Genomic DNA, 16090 nt, shown 5'->3' with positions numbered 1-16090 from the left:
AGGTCCATTTCCTATGGCAAGGAAGGATAAATATTGGATTTTTTTCTCTTTATTTAGCAGTTCTGAAGATAATGAATTGGTGTTGTCATTTAACGAAGACCAAGTAGTTTATTTTAATTTTATTTTGAACTCATAAATGTAAACAAAGATGATGTGTTTCAACCCATTGCAATTATTACCCTTATTGAAACTCACATTGTCCCATCTTTGCCCAGTGGAAGTCTCTTCAGGTTGGCAGACCCTAGTAATCTTGTTAACAGTTTCTTTGCTATTTGTGTGGAAAGATGTTGCATGTTCATTTTGTCCATCACCTGCCCTCTGCCTGGAATCAACATTTCTTTAATAAACCTTGGTTTCTTATAGTGGGAAATGGACCTGGGTGCTAAAAATGCTCATTGCTACTAGGGTGACCATAATTTCTAGGCCATTTCAGCAGATATAGCTAGGATATCTATATATCATACACACACAAATATTTAAAGATAAAATATCTCATGAATTCTTATTAATACTTCTAATTCAAATTCAGGACCAGAGTTTTACTTCACCTCTTCCATATTATATCTGCATATCCTTTCTTCCATACCCACAGTCTGGTTTTCAGGGAACACAGGGCATGATACAGTATCCTGTGTGCCTCATTTGCTTTAGCCTACATAACAAATAACAGTCTCAGAATAACAATACTAGTACCAATAATATTCATATAAAGAGGTAAGTATATGTTTTGCAAATGTTGTATTTTTTATAATTGTATATATTGTCTGGGCATATAGGCATTATATAACGTACTCTCCTTCTTTTAACCCTCATTACTCTTATTTCTGTGAATAAGTGCATATTTAATGCTCACTACCATCCTCATGTTGATGTTTCTCTAGTCATTTGACTGTCTGAAGCTCGTTCTCCAGGAAATTACTTGGGAAGGGTTCATCGGAACAGTAATTCTTGAGTTTTTTACATGTTGACAAGTTTGCCTGTCCTTTGTATGAAATTTTCTTTCTTGATAATATTTGATATAGTACTCCATTTTTTTTTCTGGCAGAGTGTTGCTATTGAAAAGTCTGATGATAATTAAATTTTCTTTTCCCTAAAAATCACTTTCTGTTTTTGTCTCGGCCTAAAGATTTTTTCCTCTAAGTCCAGTAATTTCATTAATGTATGCCTCAGTGTTGATCATTTCTGGGGCAGTGTTCTCAGGTGTGGTTGGCTTTAGCTGGGACTTTCAACTGGGGAGCACCTACACTTAGCCTTTCTGGCATGGTGCTCTCAGGGTAGTTGGACTTCTTACATGGTAGTTTAGGAGTCCCAGAGAGAATGTTCCAGCAATCAAGGCAGGGGCTGCATGTTCTTTCATGACCTTTTCCTGGAAGCCAGCATCAGTTTTGTTAATTTTCTGTTTCTTGAAGCAGTCATGAGCTTGTCTAGGTTCAGCGAGAGGTGACATGCACCCCAACTTTCAATGTGAGGAGTGACAAAGAATTTGTAGCCATGTTTTTAATTTTATTTTTACTTTTATTTTTTTAATTAAAAAATTTTTTATTGAAGTATAGCTGATTTACAATGTTGTGTTAGTTTCAGGTGTACAGCAAAGTGAATCTGTTACACAAATACATATATCCGCTCTTTTTTAGATTCTTTTTTTTTAATTACCATAGTATTTGACATAAAATTTAATTAAATCAATGATTATGCAGTTTAGATTGAATCGTAATTAATATTTGCTAAGGTTGTTAAAATATCTAAAGTATAACTTTAGATACACTGTAGAAGTAAACTTTATTAGAATCAGGGATAATTATTGCCATTAGTAGCTCAAGTATAGTAACAAATATAAAGATGGCTTGGTAAAATATATACATTTTACATTTACACATTTGTTTAGAGGTGAAAGTTGCAAGTGAAATCTAAAATATTTCTCACTAAGAAAAGGTGACAAAATATCAGGCAGTGGCTTTATCCTTTGCACTAAGATTTCTAACTGCATCCTGTTTTTAGGTTTGTATAATTTTGAACCAACTGATAGGGCTTTGATTTTGCTTTCATAGTACATGAATATGTTACATACATATTACTTTATATCATATGATAAGCCCACTATTTTCACCAGAGTAGAGCATTTTAGTAATGTTACAGATCTAGTCAGCATTCTGATGAATGATTTTTAATGTTTTTTAAAAGAAATCTTGAAAATGGTTTCATTGAATTAGAAAACATTACATAATTTAAAAAATACAATCTTAATTTTAGAGTGACTTAGATATATTTTTCTTTATGATATTTTATTTCATTTTATTCATACCAGTAAAACTGTACTTGAGATTCTTTACACTTATGATTCTACTCAATGTAAATAAAATGGCAGCATGGGATTACACAGCCACAGTAAAACATACTATAGCATGTTTTACAATGTCTGATCTTAGAGCTTGTCTATTTCTGCCAAAGTGTTTCAAAATACAGCAGAAAACACTTTTATAGTGCTCATGTTGCATCACTCTGGTTTTATTGCATTCTCTTTTCCTTCAAAATTTGTATTAGCTTTTATAAATTAAAAATTGTAGTGATGTTTTTATGTGTGTGTACACACTTATATACATTTCTGTATCTGTCTGTGTATATATGAAGTGTATGCAACATTTGAAGATTGTTTATGTCCTGGTGGTGAATCAAGGGAAAGAGAAAGTATTTTTCTTTAACAGCTGTCTGTTTCTCAAATAGCTCTTGTCATTAATTTGATCCTAGTAAGTAAAGAATCTTGCTATTCAACTATTTTTAATTTCTATTTGCAGGTAAGCTTTTGGGTTGTTAGAGAGATTCTTCATGCTCAAACATTAAAAATTAGAGCAGAAGTTTTGAGCCACTATATTAAAACTGCTAAGGTAAGACAAACTTGTGTTTCTATTTTTGAGTTTAATCATTTAGCAATGCTTGTAAGTAAATGTTTGCCTGTGACACTATGTTCACTTTTTATCGACCCTAGAAAATATGGCCTACTGACTAATATAAGTCTGTTTTTTAAATTGAATGCCTGTTTCCTTTGCCTTTTCTTTTATTCCTCCTGTCTTCCTCCCCTTTCTTTTATACTTTTCCTCCCTCTCTCAGAGAAGCTGAATTACATAATATTTGACTGGGCAGAGGTCAGATTATGATGAAGTTTAATATTTATAAAATACTGGTCTATTCTGCAGGTGATTGAAAAAGCCTTATAGGATTAAGTAGGAAAATACGTATCAATTATTTGCCTTTGAAATAGATCACTCTGCCAACCATATGGAGAATGATAAGACTTTATTTTTTTTAAATAGTATAAATGAGGATGTTAACCAAATACCTTAATTGAGCAACGTAGATAATAGATGCAGCAAGAGAAATAAAACATGGATTTCAAGGATAGTCAAAATTTAGAGAGGAGGATGGAATAGAACATTCAAGATTTTATTAAAATTTGTAACAACTCCAAATTTATGTTAACTAAAAAGAGGTATAATTGTAACCATATCCGTCATTATTCTTATAATAAATGCATAACTTATCTCACTTGTGAACAAAGATGGAATAAAATGAGGATATCATTTTTACAATTGTAAATTATTGTAAAAATGTAATTATTGTAAGTCATAACTCTTCCATATTTCCCCCTTGAGCACCTTGGAACAATTGTATTCTAACATTCTATGGCACTAGGTGGCAGAGCTAGCCTTCTGAAAATTTGATATTTTGCAGAAGTGTCATAAAATTTTTAAAAACATTCTTTGTGATATGTTAGATAAATATTGGGTTTTAGCTAATAGAAGTCCATGACTTTTCTCCATAGATCCTGAATTTGCATTATTGTTTTCTGGTATTTTTGTTAGTTTTTTTTTTTATGTACTTGTTGTATGTTCCACTCAGAACCACCAAATTTTGTCCATCAAACCTGCCATTATCCTCATCAAATAATCATTTAATTCCAATTCAGACTCTTAGGCTTTGAGTTATTTTTGACGGTGTTTACTTTCATCTCAAGCCCTAAATTCATAATTTTTTGGTCTCATTTCTGTCTCTTAAATCCCTGTAGTTAGACTTGCCTTCTGTATTCAGTTTGTTATAAAACTGGCAGGTCTTTCTCTTCTTTTAGTAGGTTGTTTCAGTTACGGTTCTGTAGAGACAGAAAAAGAAAATACACACACACACATATATATATGTATATAATGTATAAAAAGATTTAAGGAATTATCTCGTGTGATTAGGTGGGGGGAAACACAAATCTGAAATCTGTAGGGCAGACAGCCTAGAAACTTGGGCAGGAGTTTCTAGATTTTTGCTGTTATAAGTACCACTGCTTATAAAGCATTCATGTGTGAGTCTCTTGGTGCTCAACTGCAGGTTAAAGCCCTAGAAATATAGAGAGAAAAGACAAATTTATCTTCAAAGAAATGACAGTTACACCACTAACTTTCATTGAATCTGGTGAAAAATAACATTTTTTGTGTGTTGGCTGTTTAGGTTTTCTCTCCTGAAATGTCTGTTCAAGATCTTTGAACAATTTTCTATTATAGTATTGGTCTTTGATTTTTATAGCAGTTTTAAAAATATAATTCCAGATACTAAAGTTCTTTGCTATATTCTTTGCATACATCTTCCTATTTGTGACTTGTCTTATAACTCTTTTCATGTTATCTTTTGATATAGATGCTCTTAATTTTAATAGTCAAATGTATTAATCTGTAACTTTCATTTTCTGATTTAAGAATATCTCACTTAAATATCTTACTCTCACCTCTGAGAATATCAAAGATTTTCTCTTATATTATTCTTTAAAAGTTCTACAACTTTGATTTTGATATTTAATTCATCTGAAATTTTAGATATAATATGTAGGAATTATGGATTCCAGTTCATATTTTTCCATATGAATAATCCTGTTGGCACCATTTTTTAAATCTTTTTAAAAAGTTTTCTTTCTTTTGTCTGGAAGCATTGTTATGTCATCCTTGTTCTTGAAAAATGCTATTCCAGACTTACAGTTGTTTTTGTTTTTAATTTACTCTACTTGGGATTTCTTGAACTTACTAGCCCTGGGAATTAGTGTCTTTTGGTAATTTGAGAAAATAATCCACCATTATCTCTCATATTGTTTCTACCCCATTGTTTTTTATCATGTCCTTCCGAAGCTCCATTAAGATAAATGTTGGCCTTTTTTGCTCTTCCTTTGATGTCTCTTTACCTTTTATTTCACATTTTTTAAAAGACCCTTTGGCTTTTATGTTGCTTTCTAGATAATGCCTTCATTTTTTTTTTTTTTTTTTTTTTTTTTTTTTGTGGTACGCGGGCCTCTCACTGTTGCGGCCTCTCCCGTTGCGGAGCACAGGCTCTGGACGCGCAGGCTCAGCGGCCATGGCTCACGGGCCCAGCCGCTCCGCGGCATGTGGGATCTTCCCGGACCGGGGCACGAACCCGTGTCCCCTGCATCGGCAGGCTGACTCTCAACCACTGCGCCACCAGGGAAGCCCATGCCTTCATTTTTAATCTTCATTTTATTTGAGGCCAATACCTGATGTTCTCCATTTGTGAATTATTGTTTCCTTGTATTTATCCTTTTCCTTTTCCTTTTCCTTTTTTTCTCTTACTTGAGTTCATATTTCTTGAAATTTTATGGGGGTTCTTTGAGACCTGAGTTAAGGTGGTATTAGTTAGGGTTCTTCAGAGGAATAGAACCCTTCACTTTGCCTTGGTTTTCATATTCAGAACAGGCCATTTTTGCCTTGGAGTCGCTTCATGGTGAGGACAGTTTTTAAATGATAAGACCATTGAGATGTAAGCGTCTGATAGTTTGAAGAAACCTGGGCAATTAGCAATAATTTGACAAAAATAGTAGATCTGTCGGTAAACGGTTGGAACCTAGCATTAGATGGGAGCCTTCTGCACGGAGGCTGTAAACAGCAAGGTCTGGTATTGGGAAGCAGGTGGATATCCCAACATGAACAAGGAACAAAGGATTTGAAGATTCAGCCAGGAGGAAGCAGGAAATTGAGGAGGGCTGTGGAAAGCAGGTTTGAACCCTAGCCCTGGAATAATGGGGATCCTGAGTAGGACACCAGATCAGGATCCTGGGCATGGACCCTTCCTTTAAACTCAGATCATAAGGCAGAGGCTAGTAATATTTCAGTATAAGGAAGGAAACTGCTTACTAGAAATGAGGATGCATGGTCATACCAGGTAGCCTTGATACTGAGCCATAATTTTGGTTTTCTTAATGTATTACACAACTAGAGGTAGATTTGTTCCCAGAGCTTGGGGGCAGTGCCAAGTTAGAATGTGGAAGTTCTATTGTGGGCCGAAATCAGCTTACTGTAAATATAGTGGATACCCCAAAGACAAATCTCAACAATGAGGGTAATAAGTACTAGAACACTACCAGTTGCCTAGATTATACTTGTTGTTAAAGTTGTCTTGTATTCATGCTGTTTATTTTTCATCTCTCCTCCCTGCTTTTCTTAAATCTTCCAGAAACTATACGAGCTGAATAACCTTCACGCACTTATGGCAGTGGTTTCTGGCTTACAGAGTGCCCCAATTTTCAGGTTGACTAAAACATGGGCGGTGAGTAATTTTCCTTAGTTAATGAAAGGTTAGACTTCCTGTTGGAAGTAAAGATGTGTTAGTTCCTTTTATAGTTCTTAGTAAGGTTAATATTATGATAATAGATAAGGATTTTTGAAGTACTTTGTACTGTTCTTTGAAACCTACATATTTTTTTCTCTCTCCTTAAATAAGTATTTCACTAGGCTTGTTAGGTATTTTTTGGGTAAATTAACAACTTGGTGCTTGGTTTCTGCTCTTTAGGAACTCATTTTTCTAGAACCTCTTTAAACATCTTTGACAACATAGCATTTCAAGCTTATTGATGGGAAAGTGTAAATGCAAAAAAAAATTGTGTTAATCAGGTAAAGATTATGCTTTTGGAAAATTTGAGGAAGATACAAATTGTAATTTTCAAAAAAAATTTTACTGATTCAGATTTCCATTATTTTTTAGTCAATAAACTCTCAGGTTGTTTCCGTAGGAACAATGGAAAATCTGATAGTTAACATGAAAGTAGGCAGTGTTTCTGCACATTGTGGTATTATGCTAATCATATTTGGTTCTATTACTTTAACAAGGTCAGGGTGTGAATTTTTACTTGTGCAAATTTGTGTACTTTTACAGTTGATTAACCGGGTACTGGCCTCAAGGTTTCTAGATATTTTTCATTTAGATTTTATATAACTGAAATTTTAGATTCAGTTAAATCTGTTCATATTTAATACTGTCCTTTAATGTAAAGGAGGAATGATTTTGTTTACTACATTTTGTACAAAGGGTTAGTGTGTTCTTACTGTCCTGTAATAAAGACTTGACTGACTTTAAAACACTTTTTTACTTGATAAAATATAACTTTGTTTTTAATTAGCCTAGTGCTGTTTTCACTTTTCATAGTATCTGAAGAGACAGATGTTTCTCATGAAAATCAGGGTAGATTTCTATACTGGAAAAACATTAGCTTGGAAGAGTTTATGGTCCTCTTTATATTTTATTTGTATTTTAGAAACACCTGAGTGAACGGTTTTCCTACTCTAAAAATTATTTTTAATGATAACCTTATTTGTTAAAATTTGAACTTAATGAGGGAATGGAAATGATTATAAATACACAGTTATGAATTCCATCTTTGAAGTTTTAGGGAAAAGAATTATACTCTGGTTTATATTGTGGTTTAGAAATGAGATACATTTCCCTCAAGTTAATTTTTATTTTCCTTGAAGTTATTTTCGTTGTCTCCCTCATGTATTGCATGGAGAATAATTTTGTTTAAATTTAGTAACAGCTCTATTATTAATCTGAATAAAATTTTTGGTATTTATATTAAACTTTAAAATATTCCACTTTGTGCCAGGCACTGTCTAATTGCTTGACATGCATAGTGAATGATATAGACAAAGTCCATTCTTGTACAGCTATCATTCTTCTGGGGAAAGATAAGCTGTAAATAAATGAATGATATATCATAAATAGTGATAAATGCTCTGTAGAAAAGTAAAGCAGAGTAAGTGAGATATAAAATACTTCCGTGCTTTCCTTTCTATGATGTGTGATAAGAGGCTCTGATAAGTGACATTTGGGTAGAGACCTAGAGTAACTGAGAAAAACATTCATGTGCATATCTGAGAGAAGAGAATTCCAAACAAGTAGCCAGTGCAAAGGGCCTGGCAATGTTCACAGAACAGCAGGGTGGTCAGTGTTGGCAGAGTGAAAACAAGCTAAGGAGTAGTTGATGACAGGAGCTGAATTCAGAGAGATGGCATCGAATAAGAGAATGCAGATGCAATTTACTGATATTCAGGGAGGTATAGAGAAGGAGTGTTGGGGGGGGGGTTCTATCTTATACATATCAATTTTGAGTTGGCTGATAAAATATTCACGTGGAACTATAAGGTCAGAGTTAGGTATACAAGTTTAATAGAACAGTTAGAGCTAGAGATACATTTTTGTGATCATCAGCATAAAGATAGTATTTAAAACATGAGATTGTAATCAACAAAGGAAATAACACGGGTAGAAGTTTTCCACAGTCAGGTAAAGAAGGTGTTTCAAGAAAGAGTGCTCACCTGTGTCAAATGAGAACTTTGAGATGACCATTGAATCTGGCAGTTGGAAAGGATTGGTGACCTTGGCAGAGGTGGCTTCAGTACGGTAGTGGGGTGAAAGACTGATTGGATTTGAGAGAATGGTGGAGAAAAAAATGGGACAGTAAGTACAGAGAATGCATTTGAGAAACTTTGCTGTAAAGGACTGGGGTGAGGTCCTGTAGAGAAATCTGGCAGTAGCTGGAGGGAAATAGGATATTAAAGGTTCGTGGCGTTTTGTTTTCATTTTGAAGATGAGATCCATGACAATATATTTGTATGTTGGTGCAATGATCTAATATAATAGAATGAGGAAATAGTAAGAGAAAAAAGAGTCACTCCAGTGATACCTACTAGATTAGGCACGAGGGAATGAGGTCCAGTACTCTAGTGGGGCAGGAACAGTTTATCCATTTTAACAGGAGAGAAGGGGATGCAGTTGGTTACAGACACAGGTATGTTGGTAGATTTGGTGGTGGGATTCTGCAGAAGTTCTTCTGATGCTTTATTTCATAAGACATAAGAAGCAAGGTCATTAGTTGAGAGTGGGGGAGGTCTTGGTTTGCAGAAGGAGGAAAGGATGAAAGTCATCTAGGAGAGTGTGAGAGTGAATTAACTAGAGAAACATTGTAGGTTTGGTAGGTCTTATGAAGGTCCATTTGAGATTTTTGGTCGTGAACTTACAGTGAAACCAGTCAGGAAAGTTATGTACTCGCCAGCCAGGTTCAGGTGTTCAGCATTAACCTGGAGAAGTGCAGATAATTGTATTTAAGCAGAAATGGAATTTTTTTAGGCTTGTTTGTACCACAGAGGGGTCAAGGATAGTATAAGAGATAAAGTAGTCAAAAGTAAAAGTTGTTTTAGTGATAGACGAGGAGTTTAACCCAAGTAAAAGGAAAGAGATAATGAACAATGAAAAGGTAGTATGGTAACTGGTGGAAATCCTGGTGCCCTCAAATATTTATTGGGTTCAGGACGTCCTAGGGAGTGGAGGCTGAGTGGTGGAAGATGAGATGATTCAAAGAGTGAAGAAACTTAGAAACCAGGGTATTGGGAGTATCGTCTGTATAAAGACTGCAATCATCAGGATATAAGAATAATATTGGTTCATAGACTCTTCTTCTCCAACTACTAAAATCTTAATGATGGGAAAATAACTTGTAGTTCTATTAATGACAGTAATGTAAGTGCTGTAATCTAGTGTTCTTTTGTCCAGTACTATAGCCACTAGCCACATGTGGCTATTAAATTTAAATCCTTAGGATTAAATAAAATTTAAAGTTCAGTTCCTTAGTTTTTCTAGCCATGTTACAAATGCTCAGTAGTCACATGTGGCTAGTGGCTATTGTATGGACAGCACAGACGTAGAACATTTCCATCATCACACAAAATTTGATTGGACAGCACTGATCTAGTGCTTGAACTTAATTAGAAGCTGGAAGATTTTGGGGAGGATAGTGTGACAATAAGCTGGAAGGAATTGTGAAGAGAAAGGAGGAAGAACGGCACCTAACTGAACTCCAGACTGATGTTACAACGTTTGTAAGAAAAGAAAGAGAATGCTTCAAGAAAAGGTCAAAGATGGGACTTTTGCAGAGAACGGACCCTGAGTCCTAGAGGGTACAGTTGGAAAGGATTGGGAGGGGTAGGGTATGGGGTCACGTTAGAAGATAATAAAGATCATATGAATGAAGAATTGAGAGTGTTGGGGTTTTCTTTAAAACCGACAAAGGGAATGTACCAGAAAAAATCCAAGTGGGGGAAATATTAGCAACGTTCGCTTTAACATCAAGGAAAAGGATGCCCATTTTCACCGTTTCTATTCAACATAGAGATCTTAGCCAGCACAGTCAGAAAAAAATGATTAGAAATAATAGTATTTATCCTCAAAAAATTAGAATTACATAGAGTTACCATTTATCCATCAATTCCACTTCTGGGTGTATACCCAAAAGAATTGAAAGTGGGGATTCAAACAGATATTTTTACACCAGTGTTCAAAGCAGTATGATTAACAATAACCAAAAGGTATGAACAATCCAAATGTCCACCAACAGGTAAATGGATGTACAAAATGTGGTATAAACATAGCATGAAATATTATTCAGCCTTAAAAAGGAATGAAATTCTGACACATGCTGCACCATGGATAAATCTTGATGATATTATGCTAAATGAAATGAGCTAGACACAATAGGACAAATACTGAATGATTCCATATATATGAGGTCCCAAGAGTAGTCAAATTGGTTGAGACAGAAAGTAGAAGGTGGTTACCAGGGCCTGGGAGGAGCAAGCAATGATGAGTTTCTGTTTAATGGGTGTGGAGTTCCAGTTTGGGAAGATGAAAAGAGTTCTGGCCTTGGGTGGTTGCAGTGATTGGCCGATGATGCTACTAAACTATATACTTCAAAATGTTTAAAGTGGTAAGTATTATGTATATTTTACCACAGCCTTTTAAAATAGTCTTCTGAAAACAAGTCTCTGCTATGCCACTGGAGATTGAATCCTTTCAATCTAGTTATTGATTTGTTATGAAAATTCCAAAATATGAGTTATTTTTATACATGTTAGACTGTGTGATTCTTTAGTTTTGTGTTCCAGATGTGTCAAGATCAGTTATGAGTTCCAAGTAATTTGTTTCTCCTGATACCGTACCAGAGTTTTAGAATGATTGACTTTGGAAAAAAAGAATAAGTTTCTTTTTATCCCTGCTGTGTCATGTCAGTATATTTTGCACATTTAAATGCTTTGTTATGTGGGAGAGAAAAGGATGTTTGGATTTACAGGTCACTCAAGCAGAGAGTTGCACCTAATCTTGAAAATGCCGATCAAGTGTGTTGAAGCTGGGCCACAAAAAGTTGTGAAACCAGTGTTTCAGACCCTGGAAAATTTATCTAAAACATTCAGGCAAAGAACTCCTTGAACTCTTGTGTTTTAAAGAGAGAGGGATATTGGTCAGACATTTTCTTGATAAAGATTATCCAACGGTAATCTGCCTCTTGGAGCCTGTGAAAAATAGATTCCAACATCAATTCCAACTGTACTACTTGTAATACTAGAAAGAGCAGGTGTTAGAGTTTTCTGTCTCCAGGACCAGACTGAAAAACAGGACCCTGAAAAACAGGACCTAGTCTTTGTGAGTGGATGACTGATGAGTGTTGATATGTTCTGCTTCTCCTTTGAATCTCAGTCACCTCATCTTTAAATCAATCCTCTGACTTTTCTGTTAACCTCATAGGAGAATTAGAATTTTATTGGTGGAAGTGTTTTGCCTACTGTAAAATAACGTAAATATTTTATGATATAAAGTGAAATCTGATTACATCATAATGAAATAGTAACTTCACATATTTAAAGAGAAAAAAATTTTTTCAGAGTCTTTGGAATACTTAAAAATACATATTTTCTGAATCTTTTAGTTAATACTTTTTGGGTGACTGACCCTGCTTGTTCTTTTATTCCCCTTGATAGCTCCATTTTTTCTCAAAGGGCACCCACTACAAATCTACTCCTCAAGCCTCCTAAAACAGCTGCTGTTGGTTGATCAACTGTATGCAATATAGCACTGATCAAAGGGATCAAAGAAAAAAATGTCAAAAATCCAAACATGTAAATCATAGTTGTTTTTCTTTTTTTAATTTATTTATTTAATTTATTTTTGGCTGCATTGGGTCTTCATTGCTGTGCATGGGCTTTCTCTAGTTGCGGAGAGTGAGGGCTACTCTTCATTGCGGTGTGCAGGCTACTCTTCATTGTGGTGCGTGGGCTTCTTATTGTGGTGGCTTCTCTTGTTGCAGAGCACGGGCTCTAGAGCACAGGCTCAGTAGTTGTGGCACATGGGCTCAGTAGTTGTGGCACAGAGGCTCAGTAGTTGTGGCTCACGGGCTTAGTTGCTCCGCGGCATGTGGGATCTTCCCGGACCAGGGCTCGAACCCATTTCCCCTGCATTGGCAGGCGGATTCTTAACCACCGTGCCACCAGGGAAACCCTAAATCATAGTTTTATAGTTACTGGTAGGACTAACCATGATTAGATTTATCAAGGAAAATTATTACTTAAATTATGAAATGCAGTATTTATTTCTTAATGATTATGTAAGATTTATCTTTGAAGAGGCAGGGGACAATGCATGAAAATATTTGGGCATTTGAGCTGAATATGAATACATAATTATTATTATTTTATTTTTTATTTTTTTGCGGTACGCGGGCCTCTCACTGTTGCGGCCTGTCCTGTTGCGGAGCACAGGCTCCGGACGCACAGGCTCAGCGGCCATGGCTCACGGGCCTAGCTGCTCCGCGGCATGTGGGATCTTCCCGGACCGGGACACGAACCCATGTCCCCTGTATCGGCAGGCAGAGTCTCAACCACTGCGCCACCAGGGAAGCCCCATAATTATTTTAAATTAGGAAAATGATTAATAAAAATTATTTAGCCATTTAAAATAGTAAAGATAAGAAATAATGTATAATTTACTACTTAGTAAGTTAATTATTTTATGTACATACAAAGTATATTGTATTTTAAAAATAATGAATTTGGGTTTATTATATTAATAGACATGTTTGATTTTGTTTTATTTATATACTACCAAAATATAATTAAAGAAGATATAACTTTGAAATTAAAATTCAAATTTATAGTAACTATAACTTCAAGTCTTTGCTATAATAAAATTGGATTTGGAAATAACTTAGGCTTTTCTGTTTGTTTTTTAGTTATTAAGTCGAAAAGACAAAACTACCTTTGAAAAATTAGAATATGTAATGAGTAAAGAAGATAACTACAAAAGACTCAGAGACTATATAAGTAGCTTAAAGATGACACCTTGCATTCCCTATTTAGGTGAGTTACATCATGTGTGTTCATTATGCCTGGTTGTTGCTCTGCCTTAATCAGTAGTTTATATAAAATTCAATATATTTTAAAAATTCGTGTGTCCTTTAAAGAAATTAAAGGATTGTTAAGTTGAAAAAATAGACTAGAGGAATGTGTTAACTTATTACCTGGAGTGTATTTTCATGTCTTCTTAGAGATGGACCATATGGTAAAGCAATATGTTTTACCTATTTTAGTAATGGTTTTAAAGAATGAACCAATAGTTTGCAGTGAAGTTTAATGCTGTCAAAATATTTAACATTAACTGAAGAAATTGATCAAAAGATTTAATGAATTTATTTTCAACATTGTGAGTTCTCGCTTTATGTAGTTGGCAGATATTTTACAGTGAATTATGAAAAGCAGTCTCAATGAATATTGGTGTTACTGTTTTCCTGGAAGAAATTAGCTGTTTAGCTGTGGAAATTTAGCTCAGTGCTGAGACAGACAAATCTGTATTTGACATATTATTTGCCTAAGAATGTATCTCTTTACTGTATAGTTTACAGTGTTGATGAATTCCAAGAAGTATTGAACCTAATAACATTATAAGCTTATGTTCAACAAAATATGAATAGTAGTGCCTTATTAGGTATTTGAATAAAAAAGACTGAAACTATACCATTTTAAATGTATATGTAAATTTAAATACAGAAAATACTTTATATTATATACACCTAGTATATGCATTAAAATAAATGGGTCTGATCCCATGTAGAGAGTAATCAAATGATAACATTTGCTTTGTCCCGGTATCCCCTTTGCTCCCCTATCTCCACTTTGTCTTTTATGTAACTACTCATACTGGATTTCACCATAACTATTTTTGAAAATAATGGAAAAACCTCTTACTAGTTTAGGAGACTCTACAGTGTAAACTTTGAAGTCTTTACAATACCAGTGACCGGAACACAAAGTAGGGACAAAGACAGTTGATGACACTCATTCAGCTGCTCTACGGCATCAGCCTTAGTTTGTCAGAGAAGACTTGAACTTATTAGACCATTGTGGGACATTCTAGAATTCCAGTGATAATGGGGAATGTTGTACACCCTGAATTGAAGGCAGAATACTCCTATGCATTGTATAGATAGTGGCCACTACATATCATTTGTCTGTTTCTTTGATAAATAGTTCAGGGCCATAATAAGCATGACTCAATCAGAGAGGCTGTAAGCTGGATATTAGGAAAGACAGTCTGCATGTGCTTCACTTTTTACCACTTGTCACTTTGGCTGTGCCCATTCTTGAAAGATGTAATGGGGAGAGGAAGAATAGAGGATTTTAAAAAGTCATCAATATCTTCATACTCCATAAAAACATAAACTTTTTATAGCATAAAGAACATTAGACTGAGAATTGGGAACCATAAATTCCAAAATGGCTCTACCATACTAACTTTTCAAGTCATTGAATTGTCTTCTTTAAGCCTTGTTTTCTGTACCTAGAAATAGCACACATAGGACCAGAATCATGTTCTTCTTAAGGCTGGCTGGGACCACAGTGGTCTCTTGTATCTAATTCACTTATATTACAATTGAGAAAACCGAAGTCCAGAAAGGTAAAAGAGCTGGCTCATAATCCTAAAACCTAGTTAATGACAAATCTGAAGTTCTGATCTAGCATCTTTCCAATTATACCTGCTAAACTCTCATTCTAAAATTTACTGATTCTATGATTGCATTTTTTTCTCATTGAAATGTTTTTCTCAAATTTCATAATTTGTATTTTTTAGAAAAAGATTATTTCCTATTGAAAATGAGAAAATAACAATATAAATCCTTGTGCTCTGATGTCTAGTTCAGAGGTCTTTGTTTTATATTTATTCACAGTAGAGACTTCAGTACAAGATTTGATGTTGTCTGTGCGTGTGCACATAAGCGTACTCTCATGCACGTACAGGGGCGGGGTGGGAAATCGTTGAAATAGTGGAATCTGGAAAGGTTTTCCATTAAAGAATATACCTGTTTTCTCCCAGCACTGGTACCTAAAACAGAGTAATTGTTCCTGTGGGTTAAAGCAAATGAGGCAAATATTGAGGTGCAGAAGTTGGTTTGGAGAAAATAATAGAACCATGATCTTTCCTGTGTCTTCAGTTTGGTCTCCATTGACTCCTCAATTCAGTTCTTTTTCAGTTTATATATTCTCATGACCCAGAATCTCCCTTCTCACTATTACCTGTAATTTTGTGAGAGGTCGATGCTAGTTATTTCTGCTTATTGAAATTCTCCACTTGTAGCACCAGTCTCTCTTGATTTGCCTTCTGCGTTTCTGGCTTTTGTTTTATCGATTTCTCTTTCTCTGCCTTTCTCTTAAATCTGTTCTTATAAAGGTCTCAGTCCACTTCTTTTCTTCCTCTATACGCTCACTTGGAGTAGTCTCATGCAGTTTTTTTCTGTATATTGCCTGATGACTCCCAAATCTTAGACTAGACCTGTACATCTAATTGTCATTGTAATTCCTGCAGCCTGGTAACATTTTAGGTACTCAAATACTCAAATACTGATTGAACAAGATATGTATTGGTAACTCTTAATTTAGCATGTTCAGAAGTAAATTCA

The 16090-nt window shown here is 34.8% G+C and overlaps 1 protein-coding gene across 2 annotated transcripts in view; it reads left to right on the top strand.

The window, feature by feature from the left end:
• Window positions 1-16090, top strand: part of RALGPS2 (Ral GEF with PH domain and SH3 binding motif 2) — a 163566-nt gene that overhangs the window by 73527 nt on the left and 73949 nt on the right. For both annotated transcript variants that reach the window (XM_082857166.1, XM_082857165.1), the window contains exons 6-8: window positions 2793-2882; window positions 6493-6585; window positions 13370-13496. In XM_082857166.1, coding sequence (XP_082713292.1) covers window positions 2793-2882; window positions 6493-6585; window positions 13370-13496 — 310 coding nt within the window. The remainder of the gene's footprint in view (window positions 1-2792; window positions 2883-6492; window positions 6586-13369; window positions 13497-16090) is intronic.

The sequence above is a fragment of the Leucopleurus acutus genome, assembly GCF_964270905.1.
Source record: "Leucopleurus acutus genome assembly, chromosome: 2".
NCBI classification, from domain to species: Eukaryota; Metazoa; Chordata; class Mammalia; order Artiodactyla; family Delphinidae; genus Leucopleurus; species Leucopleurus acutus.
This window is presented reverse-complemented; position numbering and strand designations above follow the sequence as displayed.